This window comes from Mustela nigripes, chromosome 5, assembly GCF_022355385.1.
Source record: "Mustela nigripes isolate SB6536 chromosome 5, MUSNIG.SB6536, whole genome shotgun sequence".
Lineage (NCBI taxonomy): Eukaryota > Metazoa > Chordata > Mammalia > Carnivora > Mustelidae > Mustela > Mustela nigripes.
Window position 1 is genome coordinate 123,373,265 of NC_081561.1, and position 16,002 is coordinate 123,389,266.

The 16,002-nt window shown below is 35.3% G+C and overlaps 1 protein-coding gene across 6 annotated transcripts in view; it reads right to left on the bottom strand.

Annotated features, from left to right (window-relative positions):
• The window catches only part of HACE1 (HECT domain and ankyrin repeat containing E3 ubiquitin protein ligase 1), a 116,313-nt gene that overhangs the window by 44,702 nt on the left and 55,609 nt on the right, over positions 1-16,002 (bottom strand). For all 6 annotated transcript variants that reach the window (XM_059401120.1, XM_059401118.1, XM_059401119.1 and 3 more), the window contains 3 exons: positions 9,905-10,239; positions 9,193-9,261; positions 8,840-8,927 (listed from right to left, as the gene is read on the bottom strand). In XM_059401120.1, coding sequence (XP_059257103.1) covers positions 8,840-8,927; positions 9,193-9,261; positions 9,905-10,239 — 492 coding nt within the window. The remainder of the gene's footprint in view (positions 1-8,839; positions 8,928-9,192; positions 9,262-9,904; positions 10,240-16,002) is intronic.

The window sequence follows — 16,002 nt, forward strand, 5'->3', positions numbered from 1 at the left end:
GTATTGGTCAGCTCTTGATACTAGATTATGGAAGGTTTTGCTTTACCTTTTAAGTAATCTAGCTAGAAGGAAAAGATTCTCTGTTTTATCAAAATAACCTGTGTTTCATATGGTTTTAATCAGGTCTTTGATTACTTAAGCAAACTGAGTCTTCTCAATATTAAAGGAGCTGAATTTTGCTCAGAACTATGTAATTTTCTGTATATGCCTTTAAAATCTTTTGTCATTCTAGCTAAGTAGATAATTAAGTATTGTTTCATAATTATCTGTGATTCTACTTAGTCAAGTGTCCAAAACCTTTTGATGTTTTTGACTAAGTTCCCAAAATCAAATTCTAATTAAAGTCTTTTTGACCTGGAAATAATTTTAGGATTTTCTAGAGAACCCTGGAACATCTCAAAAGATGTGCTCACTCTCCTTATAAAAAGAGAAACATTGAATTAACTAGGCTTATTTGATAGGTAAAGTTTTATGAGAAGTACTGTCAAATAAGAAATAATGCTAAACCTTCCTTATGAATATCCTTGTATGGATATATGCTATTAATATAAGCATTCTAGAAATTCTATCAAATTACTAAATCTGATACAGAATATTATCAATCATCATTCCAGTTATCATCTTAAAATGTACATCAGGGGCACCTGGGTGGCTCAGTGGGTTAAAGCCTCTGCCTTTGGCTCAGGTCATGATCCCAGGGTCCAAGGATGGAGCCCTTTATCAGGCTCTCTGCTCAGCGGGGAGGCTGCTTCCTCCTCTCTCTCTGCCTGCCTCTCCACCTACTTGTGATCTGTCTGTCAAATAAATAAATAAAATCTTAAAAAAAAAAAAAGTGTGTCAAACATGGAGCACTGAGTGTGATGCATAAACAATGAATCTTGGAACACTGAAAAAAAATTAAATTTTTAAAAGTGTCACAGAAATAGTCAAATTTCCTTCTCAGTTGTGTTATAATTTAAAACATGGGCATTTTTAAGTCTTTCATCATTTAGAGACAGTGTTTCACTCTTACACTTTTGCACAAATGCTTCATCTTCAAGGAGATTCCTGGAAAGGACTCTGACAAGCCTAGGTTTCTGATAACTTTCAGATCAAATACTGAACTGAGTAAGAAATGACAGAACTCTCAGGAAAAACTAGATTCACAAAACTAACAGAAGATCAAGATCAAGTATCACAAGGACTGGATGAACTGATGAGAATGATTTTAATTTTTTATGAGTTTTGTTTGAAACATTGCTGGTTCTTTAATTTTTTGTTTTTCAGATTTAAGGAAACTTTTTTCTGTTAAGATAGCTATGACTTACAGCATTTTGGTTAAGCATACCTTTCTGAATGAAGATGAAACACAATCACTTATTTCCCCCATCTGATCCCTCCAGAATTTGGGAACTCTCAGTGAGTATTCTTATATTTTTGCAGCAGTATAGTTATTTATGTAATTTCAATTGTGAATCTGTTCTCCCTGTACCAGGACACAACTGGAAACAGTGGTTACATTACCAAGACTTTGAGTGGAATGTCATTAATATTTGAGAGAGATATGCATAGATTCAGATATGCCAAGACAACTTTAAAAAAAACAAGGCTGACTTTATGTAACCAATTAAGCCCCTTGAGTAAAATCAGTCTGGTACCTTATAGGATTCCCAGTAGCCTTACAAGATGAGTAAGGAAGGTCACTGCCTGGCAGGCCCAGGAATATCAGAATACATCAAGAACCTCAAAAAATGAGGAATTCACCCATATGTATAGGTATTATAGATGAAGTCTGACATCAAGTCTTTGGCTTGGCTTCCTAGCCGTGAGCAGCTTTCAAAAGTTCAATCTGAAACTCCTTAAGAAAAATTCCAGCAAAGCTGAGTTATAAGACTCTACATGATCAATCACTATTCATGCTGCAGGCCAAATTTAAAGACAGTGGACTTACTTTACAAACACTTCAGCCTTATTTTCCTTATCTCTGATAGAAATGAGGATGACTGTATAGAAAACAAATTATGTTTCAGTTATACACCTTTGTGGATATCAGATTTTAGTGCTTTTAATTGTTGTTGAGGTTTTGTTTTTTACCTGTAAACTGAACCATATCACAAATTCTATTAGTTTCTTCCAGTATCTGGCTACAACTCCCCTAACACTTCCTTTTTTTTTTTTTTTAAGATTTTATTTATTTATTTGACAGAGAGAGATTACAAGTAGGCAGAGAGGCAGGCAGAGAGAGAGAGTAGGAAGCAGGCTCCCCGCTGAGCAGAGAGCCCCATGCAGGACTCAATCCCAGGACCCTGAGATCACAACCTGAGCGGAAGGCAGCGGCTTAACCCACTGAGCCACCCAGGTGCCCAACACTTCCATTTTTTCTCTCACCCTTCTGACTTGGAATCACTGAGAACTTAAAAGTGCCATTTTCCTAAAGCCATGAGATGTAGGACAGAACAACTTGGTATAACCAGCTTCAGAAAAATCATCACAACATCTCACATACAGACCATCTTTGTGTCTATTGCTGAATGGGCAATAGCAAGTTCACCTAACACCTGATAGCATCATTAGAAAAATTCAAACTACAAAGCTGCTTTGAGCCTATCACCCAGAAATCCTGCCCTCAGGATTCAGATTTGGTTTATAATTTATTCTGACCATTAGCCTTTATTTTTCCTTTGTTTCCACAGAAATGCCTCTTATTAAATACCTAATTTCTCGCAAATACAGACCTAACTTTGGAAATCTACTTGCAAGACTGTCTCCTGAAATGAGACATAACTGTTTAACTGACCTATTTTCATGGCTGGATCTTTCAAGTTTGGGACAATGGCTACAGACCAGATTTCATACTACTCCCTAAATAATTATTAAGTTTTGCTATTATAATTCCATTTAGATGTAAATGGGTTACAACATGCCCTGCAACGGACTTTTATCAGATCAGCTAGCCAGGCAGCTAAGGTCCTCACCATTCACTCTGATGGCTCAGACTGGGCTGTAAGTATAGCACATTAAGAATTTAGAGACTGTGCAGATGAGAAGAGTACAAAGCTTTCAGGGGGTCACAGTTTGAACCAGAACATTAAGCTGGGTAAGACCTGCTCAAGCATGTAGAGAAGAGAGCATACTACAGTAAGGGAGTCAAGGAAAAAGGCAGAGGAGGTAAAACTGTATCTCCGTGGAAGATGCAGGGAAGGTAACCACCATAATCAGAGTCCATCCCTACATAGAACGAAGGAATAAGTTTGTAGAAGTATACTGAGAACATAATTATGGATCCTGAGAATCAAGTGAGGGATACAGGGACCATTGTGGGTGTTTGGTCAGAGGGATAACATAATAAATGGAGTAATTAAAATGAGAGTAGGACCAGTATAAAGCGAGACGATGTAAGCAGCAGTTAAAATATTAAGTACTGGATGATAAGGAGTTGGTCACAGGATGAAGAGGGAAAAAAAGGAGATCTGAAAGACAGATTGACAAAGATGAAAAGTAAGAGAAGATCTCTAGGGATAGAATCTAATGAAACAGCTTAGAGGGAGAAAACCCTCCCCTCAAAACCTACCCCCACAGTGCTAGAAGGCAGAGGTCCAAAGATACTGAATGAGGTTTTATATATTCTGAATTTCAGCTTACCTGGCATGCAACTACTAAGAACTTGGAAATAAATATTACAAAGTGCCACAGGTGAAGCACTGGAAATATAGTCATGAACAAAGCTGAAGTTGGACACAAGGTTAAGATCGAGAGATTAAAGATACAGGGAACAACACGTAGAACAGAGTTCATGATCACAGGTCAGGACTGAGAATCTGCTTAGCAAATGATACACATAGCTATAAAAGTCAAAGGACCAGGATGGTATAATTCCACAAAGCCAGGAATTTCAAGAAATAAATATGATCAATATCCAAGACCACAAAGAGGTTATCTTTCAGGCAGCTTGTAGGACACCAGTAAATTTATTCATCTGAGTTAAATATTAGTTTTGCTTCAAACGGCTTAAACATCACTTTTTATTAGTTCTTAATAAAAATACTATTATTATTGAAAGTAACTTGTGAGAGATTAAATTATGTCTTTTAGTATCTTCTCTTTCGGTTAAGAAAAGAGTAAATGTTCTCTTTTTTAAAAGTTAAATGTATTGGAGTGTCTGGCTGGCTCAGTCAGAGAGGCATGTAATTCTTGATCTTGAGGCAATGAGTTAGAGCCCCAGTTGGGTGTAGAGATGACCTGAATAAACTTTAAAAAAAAATTAAAAATAAAATAAAAGTGTCTAATTTTATCCATACTTCTAATAGTCTTTTGCGTTCTGAATAAAGCACTTCTGTTATAACTACTGGGCATATAATCTTTAATAAGTGAACTAGAATATAAAGTGCTTACAGTTTTAACGCTGATTATTTCTAAAACTTTGGTACAGGAGGGGAAAAAAAAAAAAACCATTACGCAGAAGTAATGCCTTTGGGGTGCCTGGGTGGCTCAGTTGTTAAGCATCTGCCTTCGGCTCAGGTCATGCATGATCCCAGGGTCCTGGAATTGAGCTCTGCACTGGGCACCCTGCTCAACGGGAAGCCTGCTTCTCCCTCTGCCATTCCCCCCTGCTTGTATTCCCTCTCTTGCCATCTCTATCAAATAAATAAATAAAATCTTAAAAAAAAAAAAAGAAGTAATACATTAAAGTAGGGGCTTTGAAGTTTGATCAACATGGTTTGGAATCCTGGCTCTGTCAATTACTAGGTTTGTGATTTTGGGAAATTACTTAACCTTGCAGAACTTCAGTTTTCCTACCTGTAAAACAGGGGAAATATTTCAAGGGCTAACTGCGAGAATTAAATAAAATAATGCAAATCCAGATAATAATCATAATTATAATAATTAATTAGCTAACAATTATTAAAGCACCTAAATATGCCAGGTGCTCTTTTCAGCACTTTACATGCATTTTCACATGTAATCCTCAAAACACTATGAGAAAAAGGGCCTCGTATCATCCCTACTTCACAAAAGAGAAAAACAGTACCAAGAGGTTAAGTAACATGCAGAAATATCAATACCCAGAATGCTCAATAAGTAAGTTTTCTTATTGTCACTCAGAACAATGTTAAAATTGTTTGACATGACAGAAAGTGATAGAAAACTTATTCACCATTTTAAGATATTAAACTATATCCTTTATCTATAAAATGTGAACCAATAAATAAAAGCAAATGGCATTTTTAAAGTAATTCAAGTGGAACATTAAACCATATACAGTGTTACCTTCAGAAGCCAGTAAGAGATGTGTAAGATCAAAACATCCACACATATTTACATACACCTAAAAAGCCAAAGGGCATGTTTTTGTATGTAAACTTTCTAAGTACCGCATTTCCATTAAATAATTCACAAAACAAGACTGATCAGAGGCTCCTCTTAATAGCATTTGCATGGCAATGCAAAATGACTCTCCCTTTAACTACAGGCCACCTCTGAAAGCCACCAATAGAAGAAGTCAATCCCTTACCACAGGTAATTGTTTTTGTTCTTTTACACTTTCTACTTGATTTTTTGCAAAATGCTTCCAAGTTACAGAAAATTTCTAAGTATAATAGAGAATTAAGTATTTTTTCCTTGATATGAGAGTAAGCTGCCAACGTGATGTCTAGTCACCCTTAAGTACTTCAGTGTATATTTCTTATAATCAAGAGAATTCTACATAACTAGATAACAACCATCAAAATCAAGAAACTAACCTTGATACATTACTACAGCTAATTCTTAGACCCTTATGTCAAGCTCTGCCCATGTCCTAATACTATCCTTCACAGTGTGAGAATGGCACTTAGCTGTCCTGTCTCTCTCACTCTGGTACAGTTCTTCAGTGCGTTCTTAATTTTCATGACCTTGATTGATACTTTTAAAACCTGTATGTCAGTTATTGTGGAGAATGTCCCTCCACTGAAATTAGTCTGATGTTTTTTCTCATGATTAAATTCAGGGTGTACATCTTTAGCAGGAATATCTTAGAAGTGATGCCCACATTCTCCTCAGTACGTCCTATCAGCTAGCATGCTGATACGTCTGTTTTGATCACTGCCAAGTTTTCCACTGTAGTTTTTAATCTTTGTAATTCTTAAGTATTCTGTGAGTAGATACTTTAAGACTATAAACACTCCCCACCCTTCATCAAACTTCACATTTATTAATTTTTTCAGTATAGGCTTATGAGTTCCAATTTTATTTATAGTATTCTGCCATCATAATTTATTTGAATGTTCAAATTATTCAGCGTTGGCCAGCAGAGTTCATTCAAACTGATTCTGTGTCATTCTGACATAATCCTGTCACTCTTTGAACAACTTTCTTGCATATAAGAAGTTCTAGGCTCATTTGTACTTTCCCTGACAGAGCCCTGAAATTAGCCATTTATCCAAAGAGCCCCGGTTAATTGAGAACAGTGTGTAGGGGCTGAGAACTGGGTGCCAGGTTTGCTTTATCTATTGATCTACCCTGAAAATTTAAGTTCACACTGCTATCTCCAATTCCAATCCAACAGCACATGCGTCAATCTATTCTCCTCCATTTTGTAACTCCTTCCTCCAATAGTGAGAAAACAGGCTCCCATAATAAGTACATTTAGTTATTTGATGAACTACCCCACATTGTATATAACCAATCTCCTGTCACTGACATGGACACATTACTGCATGGATGCCCTCTATCCTACTTGGGCTGTCTACTCTGAGCAACTGTCACTATCCTCTATACTGGACATCCTCCATATGCTGCTCCAACTCACATTCTCTATGCTGGGCCCCCCTCGAAGGGCAACCCCTTACCATACCGAAGCTCCAAACTCCACACTATGCCACCACTACACATGTGAACACTTCCTGATCTGGGTCAGGCAACAAAACCTCTGTGGGTAAAAAAGGGTGGGTAGCTTAATGCAATTGCTTTTGACTAACTGTTCAGGAATGGAAGAGGAAAACAAGTGAAAAGCAGAGATAATATTACGAATAACAAACTATCTCTTTCAAAATCTAAGAGCTTCTTTCACATATAATCTTATTTGCCCTAGAATGGAGTCAAATAGTTTAGATTAAGAAAATGAATTTAAAAAACAGACAAACTCGGGGCACCTGGGTGGCTCAGAGGGTTAAAGCCTCTGCCTTTGGCTCGGGTCATGATCCTGGGGTTCTGGGATCGAGCCCCGCATTGGGCTCTCTGCTCTGGTGGGGGGGCCTGCTTCCCCCTCTCTCTCTGCCTGCTTCTCTGCCCACTTGTGATCTCTCTCTCTCTCTCCAGAACTCTTAAATTCTGGTTCTCCCACTTAGTACCTAAATGACAAGTTGCTTAATCTCCTCAGTTAAAAGAGTACCTATCTCACAAGATTGTTGTGGAAATAATCCATGTAAAGCATCTATATGGTAACTGACCTAACGTTAGCATTCAATATATGTAAGTTACTATTATTATCTTCTCTTTTACATTATTTTTTAACAGATGCCAAAGGATACTTACGTATGTGTGCAGAATTTTATAAAAATTAGTTCTTAGCTTCTTTAATTTCCAAAAGGGTCAGTGTCCCTAAAGACATTTTAAAAACACCTATAGTATCTATCTTATGACTACTAACCAAACCAGAACCTCCAGTCTATCCTGCACTTTTGACAAATTATTCCCTAAAATTTTGCCAAGGTCCTATCATTGTCCCAAGTTACCAGGGGTTGCTGATAGTCAAAAAAACAAAGAAGATTCTTCAATCTGGCAATCAAGGCTTAACACAGTGTGACCCCAACCTACCTTTCCAGAATTATATCTCATTCTTCACCTACACAAAATTTCTGCTTCAACCACTGTAATTTTACACACTTTTCCATTTATAAGCCCTGGCCCGTATCTTGGCTAGAATGTTTATCTTCCCCATTCACTTCCAGCAAAATGTTGCAATGCTTTTCAATATCCAGCATAAACTCTACTTCCCCTTCAAAATCTTCCTTGACTACAGCAGGCAGGAGCAAAGTCTTCCTCCCTTAAACTCCTAAACAATCACGTAATAATGTAACTACTATTTTATAGGTACACTTGTGATCTCCCCTGCTAGAATGAATCAACATCTTTTCGGAGAGAAGACATATGCTTTCTATCTCCAAATAACTACCATCTATTGAACATATACATCAGTTACAATTAAAATTTATTCTTCACAGTAGTTTTGTGAGATTGGTGTCATTATCCCTATTTTATAGATGAAGAAACCAAGGCTTAAGGATGTTGGAAATGTGCCCCAAATTACATAGACTGTATGTAGCAAAACAAGCTTTCCCCTAGCACATTTCATGAAACATGAGATATGAAGAATGAACCTTACTGGGGAAAAGGCTCTCAGGTCAAATAAATTTGAAGGATTAACAAAGTTAAATCACTATTTTTAGCAGAGGGTTTCTCAATGCCTTTTAACAAGCTGCTGATATGCATTATAAATCTCCAACAGGGATATTATATTTTCTAAATGCATTTGGGGATAAAATGCTTTTCTCAAGGACCATCAGCCTTATAGCACCAACGCTCCAGTAAACTCATTTCAGAAAATGTGTCAATGTATTCTGTTGTCTTTGCACACAGTGGGCACTTGATACATACTTTCTTTAAAATTAAAAAAAAATGCTCTTCCAAAAAAAAAAAATGCTCTTCATATTAAAGTAACATACTAATGTAATTCCACAAACTAAAGTAAAGAATAAAGTAATTTCACTCCTCTTGCAGCAGGAGGTCTCAAGTATAATAATTACTTCACTAAATTGTATTCAAACTAAAAGACTTAATTTTCATTAGACAGAATAAAAACAAGGTTAAAAGAAATCTCTACCTGTGCTTTTATGATATGCATGAATCTTGACATCAACTCAGGACATTCAAGGAGAAAGTGAAAGTGGTCAAATATAATTTTGGGATTTCTGAAAGAAAAATATAATTTGTTTAAATGGACAGGAAGAATGAGTTATACTAAGTGAAAAGCAAATTCAGATATACATATACTGAAACAAAAGAAAAATATTAATCCACACCTACTATACTTTTACTTGTCATGTAACATTTTTTGAATAGTAACAAAAATAACATTATTTTTATCTCAACAAAAATGACATTATTTTTGTTGAGATAAAAACTATAAGAAAGAAAAGTCTATGAGGACAATATATGAATCTGAGAATACCTTACCTATTAACAAAGCATTTTAAAACTTCATCATGTTTGCAGACAAATTCAATGAAACGAGGTGAAGTCATTCTGTGGGGATTAAAAAAAACAATGAGAACACACAGAAATTGGCGATACAGTAAAATTTGGTAACTATTAAAAAAAAAACAAGATTTGGGTTTGCACTAAATTTGAGAAACTGAAGCATGCCCAGTCAATACATAAGATTAGAATATATATATATATATATATATATATAAAACTTTTCATTAACAGAGGATATGCCCAGAGAAGTTTTAAAATCTTGAAAAACTGAGAAACTGAGGCATGCCCAGTCAATACATGAGATTAGAATATATGTGTGTGTATATATATACACACACATATATGTGTGTGTGTGTGTATATATATATATATAGCTTTTCATTAACTAAGGATATGCCCAGAGAATTTTTTAAAACCTTGAAATTTTAAATGTCTCTGCTCTACACATTTTAAATAATACATAATTAAATAATCTTATACAAAGTGACATTCACCATTCTACATGTTAATAACTTATATATTGCTTAAAACTCAAGTATTTTAAGATTAGTACAGTAAGTATCCTAAAGCAAAATTAAAACAGAACCTAAAATTAACAAATTATTATTTGTTGTTACTGAAATTACAAAAAAATCATAGTTTTTCTTTATCTATCAGAAAAGGAAGTAATAAGCAGAAACCTTCTTACCCTGGAGGCATCTGACAAGAACAGCACATGTAAAAAGCTTGAATGACAGCGCTTAGCCGGTTAGCTGTCATAGAAATAACATCCTGACAGTCTGCACTGGCTTCCTGTTTTCCTCCAAAAGCATCTGGTTTAGATTCCCCTGTGCCAGTGGATAGATTTTCATAGCTCCCAGGTCCTGGAGGTTCAAATGGAGGAATGGAAGTACCATCTTGATCTTGGCCTTTTTGTTTCAGTAAAATAGAAGCAATATCCGTTGAGTCCTTTTTGTTTTTCATCAATTCTGTAGCTATTAAAACTAGCCATTCATCTAAGGAGTGCCAAAGCAATTCAAGAGGCTAGGAGAAAAACAGAAGTGCTTTTTAAACATTATTCTTAAATTCTGGGGAAAAAAACTCACACAGCCAAACAAATAACATAAAAGAGAAAATTTATTCTAAATACTTCTATTTTCCTAAATTAATGTGATAGCAATGCCTAAAGGTCATAACAAAATCATAAGAATGTCACATAAATAACAATTTCTTTGTTTATAGCAAAGTTTAATTTGCATGTAATTATTCCTTGGAATAAAAAAAGGTAAAACTAAAGTCTAACAAAAAATTTATAAGCAATCTTTCATCTTTTAAAATTTAGATTTAAAAACATATACTACTTTTATGGGGCAGTTGGGTGGCATAGTGAGTTAAGCCTCTGCCTTCAGCTCAGGTCATGGTCTCAGGGTCCTGGGATCAAGCCCTTCATCGGGCTCTCTGCTCAGAAAGGAGCCTGCTTCCCCCTCTCCCTCTGCCTGCCTCTGCCTACTTGTGATCTCTTTCTGTCAAATAAATAAATAAATAACCTTTAAAAAATAAAACAAAACAAACATATACTACTTTTACATATGCAATCCCCCAACATTTACTATATTCATGTGTTAACAATTTTCAATTATAAATCTTTTCACAATTTAAAAAATGAGAATTCCTAGGGGACCCTGGGTGGCCCAGTGGGTTAAAGCCTCAGTCTTTAGCTCCGGTCATGATCCCAGGGTCCTGGGATGGGGCCCTGCATTGGGCTCTCTGCTCAGCGGAGAGTCTGCTTCCTCCTCTCTCTCTGCCTATCTATCTGCCTACTTGTAATCTCTGTCTGCCAAATAAATAAATAAAATCTTTTTAAAAAGAAAGACAGAATTCCTAAAAAGCATAATAAACAGCATAGTTTTGGGGTGCCTGCCTGGCTCAGTCAGTGGTACATGCAACTTGATCTCAGGGCTGTGAGTTTGGAGTCCAACACTAGGTGTAGAGATTTTTTTTTTTTTAAGATTTTCTTTATTTATTTGACAGGCAGAGATCACAAGTAAGCAGAAAGCCAGGCAGAGAGAGAGGGGGGGAAGGAGGCTCCCCTCTGAGCAGAGAGCCCAATGACAAGGGCCTCGATTGCAGGACCCTGGGATCATGACCTGAGCTGAAGGCAGAGACTTTAATCCACTGAGCCACCCAGGCACCCAGGTGAAGAGATTATTAAAAAAAATAAACTTTTAAAAAAGTTTACTGTGCTTTTCTTTACATGCAATTCACAGATTTTGAAAATTTATGCTAAGAAATGTATATATATATACATACATATATATATATATACACACACACACACATAAAACATGCATAAGTTTTCATGCACATAAAACACAAAATCCATCTCTAATAACTAGTAACTATCAAATACCAACTAGCAAATATTTTTTTTTAAGTTTTCTTTTTTTAAGAGAGCAGAGCAAGAGCAAGAGCAAGAGAGAGAGAGAGAGAGTGACAAGAGAGAGAGCACACAAGCAGAGGCAGAGGACTAGGAGGAGGAGAAGCAGCTCCCCAAGGAGCAGGGAGCCAGATGGGAACCCTGGGATCATGACCTGAGCCAAAGGCAGATGCTTAACTGATTGAGCCACCCAGGTGCCCCTGACTAGCAAAAGAAAAAGGGGGGGAGAGAGTAAACTACTTCTTATTTCTATACTATTTAAAATATGCCTCTTAAGAATAATGAAATGTCTTCTGTAAATTAACAGCAAATGAAAATTTCCCTTTCAAAATATTATGTAATCACAAAAGCTACAAAATGACTAAGTACTAAAGAAGATGAAATATATGTATCATCCCTAATAATTAGTAATTTTTAACAAGGAGAAATACTATAAAAGACATGTTACCAGGGCTCCAATATACAATACCATGACAAATTATCAATCCTATACTGTTTACTTGAAAGATGCTATGTGAGTAAAGTTTTGATGTCCTCACCGTAACAAAGGAAAATGGAAATAATGTCAGTGAAGGATATGCTAACTGACCTTATTGTGACAAACATTTTGCAAAACACACATGTATCAAATTATCACATTGTACACCTTAAGCTTATGCAATGTTACAGGTCAGTTATATCTCAATAAAACTGGGGGGGGGGAGACCTGCTAGGACATTTTTAATCCCAAATAAAAATTAACAGTTATCAGTAGGGGGTGGGAGGACAGCCAAAGATAGCAGTTAAATGCTCCTTCATTTCTACACTATTTTAAATATTCCTATTAACACCAGGATCATAACCTGAGCCAAAGGCAGAAGCTTCACCAGCTGAGCCACAAGGTATGAAATATTCCTATTGAGAATATAAATTGCCTTTCTACAAATGAATGTAAAAGTTACTCTTACTTTTTGTTTCTTTTAGGATCACAGAATGCTACAAATTAGACCATGTGTTTCAGAAAGAGCCATGCCTACAATATTTCAACCAAAAAAATAATAATAATTAAAATACTAAAATCTTACTTAGTGGAAACAGATTCATCAACTACATTTGAAAGTTTAGGAAATATTTAAATAACCTATTCTTCCAGGAAATTCTTTATAATTATTTTCTAACAAATTCCTCTGCTATATGTTCAGTCTTTCTTCAAGTTTCCAGAACATCCACTTTTTGGAAATATTTGACTTACTGAACTTGAAAATAGTTAAATTAACCCTAAGTCTCCATTGTAATATTAAACCAGCAGAAAAAGCAAAAAGTCATGCTATCACCAACAAAAACCCACTTCCTTCATTCAACAAATATTTAATTAGTAAAGACTAGGTAACAGGTAAGCAGAGTGAGAAACTAATTATACTCTCTCTGAGGTTGAAATAAGCACTCCTGCCCCCTACAAAGAGGGCTTTTCCATGGTTAGGCACAGCAGTTGGAAGATTCAGGATCCCTGAGCTGCTTAAAGGAAGGGCAAGAAGCGCCAGCTGCCATAAACACTGAGGTGCACCAAAAATGTCTTAATTCTTCTCATGAGCAAAACATTAAACACGCTGTAAAAGATGAAAAAGCACTTCTTATGTCAGTGAAACTTCCAGTTTAACATCACAAAATGAACTTCCAAAATAGAAAGAATGTGTGGTAATTTAAAACTTCTTGAAACAAAAGACAAGAGGAATAACTGGCCTCCAAATGAGAAGGGCTAAAACCTAGAAAATCAGCACACTGAATAGAGATGAAGCCTAAGGCAAGAAATGATAACCTGCTGCTCACACAGATGAGAGCACTGAGCCTGAACCAACAGCAATCCTATCTTTAAATACTGACAATGTGTAAAAATTAAAGGCAAATTTTGAGTAATCCAGAAATAATTTTTTAAACCCAGATCTGTGTAAAAATGATAGTTCGAGAAAGACTTGTCAGTAAAGGAACACAGCAAAAATTAAAAAGAGAATGAGGGGGGAAAAAGAACTAGTCAGTCATCTTGGGCTTTTTCCTCTTTTCTTTCTTCATTCACACATGCATTAAAACTAAATTTCAACCTCACGGTATTTTTACCTAAAGAGGTGTCCCTTTGAAGGTTTGTTCAGAAAGTTCATACCTCAATAACCAAAATACTGTGAAAATAATTTTAATTTCTAACTGTGGTAGCAGCCACAAATTAAAAAAGGGGTTAAAGTAAATTTTTAAAATTAAAAATAAACCACTGCAAAGCTTATCTATGATGCTTTCTATATCCATAAATAATAATGATAGAAAACTGTAGAGAAGATACAAAGCAACATATATATCACCTATTTCTGAAACATAAGTCAATGACTACGGAAAACAATGACTATAGAAAATGAGTCAATTGGGCGCCTGGGTGGCTCAGTGGGTTAAGCCACTGCCTTCGGCTCAGGTCTTGATCTGAGGTCCCTGGGATTGAGTCCTGCATCGGGCTCTCTGCTCAGCAGGGAGCCTGCTTCCCCCTCTCTCTCTCTCTGCCTGCCTCTCCGTCTACTTGTGATCTCTCTCTGTCAAATAAATAAATAAAATCTTAAGAAAAACAAAAAAAAGAAAGAAATGAGTCAATGACTATAGAAGCCATTAGTAGGCATCTTGGCATTGTGAAATAGTGCTTCATTTCATATTACTGAATGGTCTTCACTACAGAAATATATTATACACATAGTAACAATGTTATGATAACCACACATAGTTCTCAAAACATTTTAAGATCTATTTCAAAACCATAACATATAATCTCAAACTTGGACAATTTTTAAAAATTTAAGATCCATCTGCCAAAGTGAGACACAAATTTGACAGGAAAGTATTGTAACTTACGTTCTTTAATAGTATCTTGAAGTTTTCTGTTAGTCTAACTAGTCTCAATTTGATAATGTCAAACGTTATAACTCAAAAGATTAAGATTTTAAATTTAGAAGTTTCTCAATCTTTCCTGGCTTCCAAATTTTACCAATTATAACTCTACAAAGCATTAATAGTCACATCTTACTACACACACACACACACACACACACACACACACATCACCCCGCATATTAAGATTCAGGAAGCCTAAATTGTCTACTCCATGCTCACACTGCTTCAATATTCATAACTACCTTATCATTCAGATACCCCAAAGTTTCCAAGGCACTAGATAAAAATCTCTTCACACTGAAAAAAAATAGCTAACTGTTAAGATTAACTTAAAGGATTTCTAAGATAAATCAGAAAACTAATAACAGGATGTTAAACAATTTCACCTCCTAAAACCAAATGGCCTATAAACCAACTCATTCTTAATGGAAAACCCATTAGTTAATCCTAACAATAAAGTGACATGTTAGGATACCTAGTTAATGAAATGGAAAGTAAAGATCAATTGCTACCTTAGACAAAAATGTGGTAAAAATTAAAATGGTATATCCAGTCTAGCACTGCAGGAACTCAGGAAATGGTTATGATCTTTACAACTGTAAATCACCCCACAATGAACAGAAGACTTTATATAAATAGATGACAATATAGTTTCTATTTTTTATCCTTGTAAGTTGGAAGACATCATTTTCTCATCCTTCATTCTACATTTAATTCATAAAATTATATGAAAGAGACTATAAGTTTTTAATAGTAACACCTAATGTTTAAAAAAATAGGTGAGTTTTGTAATAAAAACATTTTACAAAGTGAAAGGTCAAAATTTAAGAGAAAAAGTGGTCAGAGGCAAAGCAGTTATCAATGATGCAGAAAACAGTAACTTAAGAAAAAAGAAGACACTAGCAAGTGAAATAAAATAGAAAAAAATAACTTTTTTATTATATACTTCACTGGTATATGACAATCAAAACAGAGTTTAGATTTCATTAAAGAAAAGTTCAAAGAAAACCAGTGACACCCTTTTCTACCTGTACTGATGGGATAGATAGAAAACTATCTATCTATCTATAAACTATCTATTTTAAATCAAGCATTTAATTCCTATACAGAGGCTATGAATTAACACACTACTTATTTTCTGATATCATTAGCAAACACATGGCTGACTTAAAATTTAACAACAAAAAAATCAGACAATAGTGAATATAATCCACATGCGATTTGGATAATAGTGACTATCTACACCTCAATTGATTTTCTATTCATCATTATAGGTAAGCAGAAATAATAAACAGAAAATCAAATCAAGCCTAGATTCAGGAACTAACAGCACTGGCCATACCAGAATACATTAAGAACAACTGCATATAATGAGAATGTTTAAGCAATAAAGCTCACTTAAAACAACAATGACAAAACAGTGGCTCAATGATTAGATTCAAATTTTGCAAAGACAGTAAGTTATCACT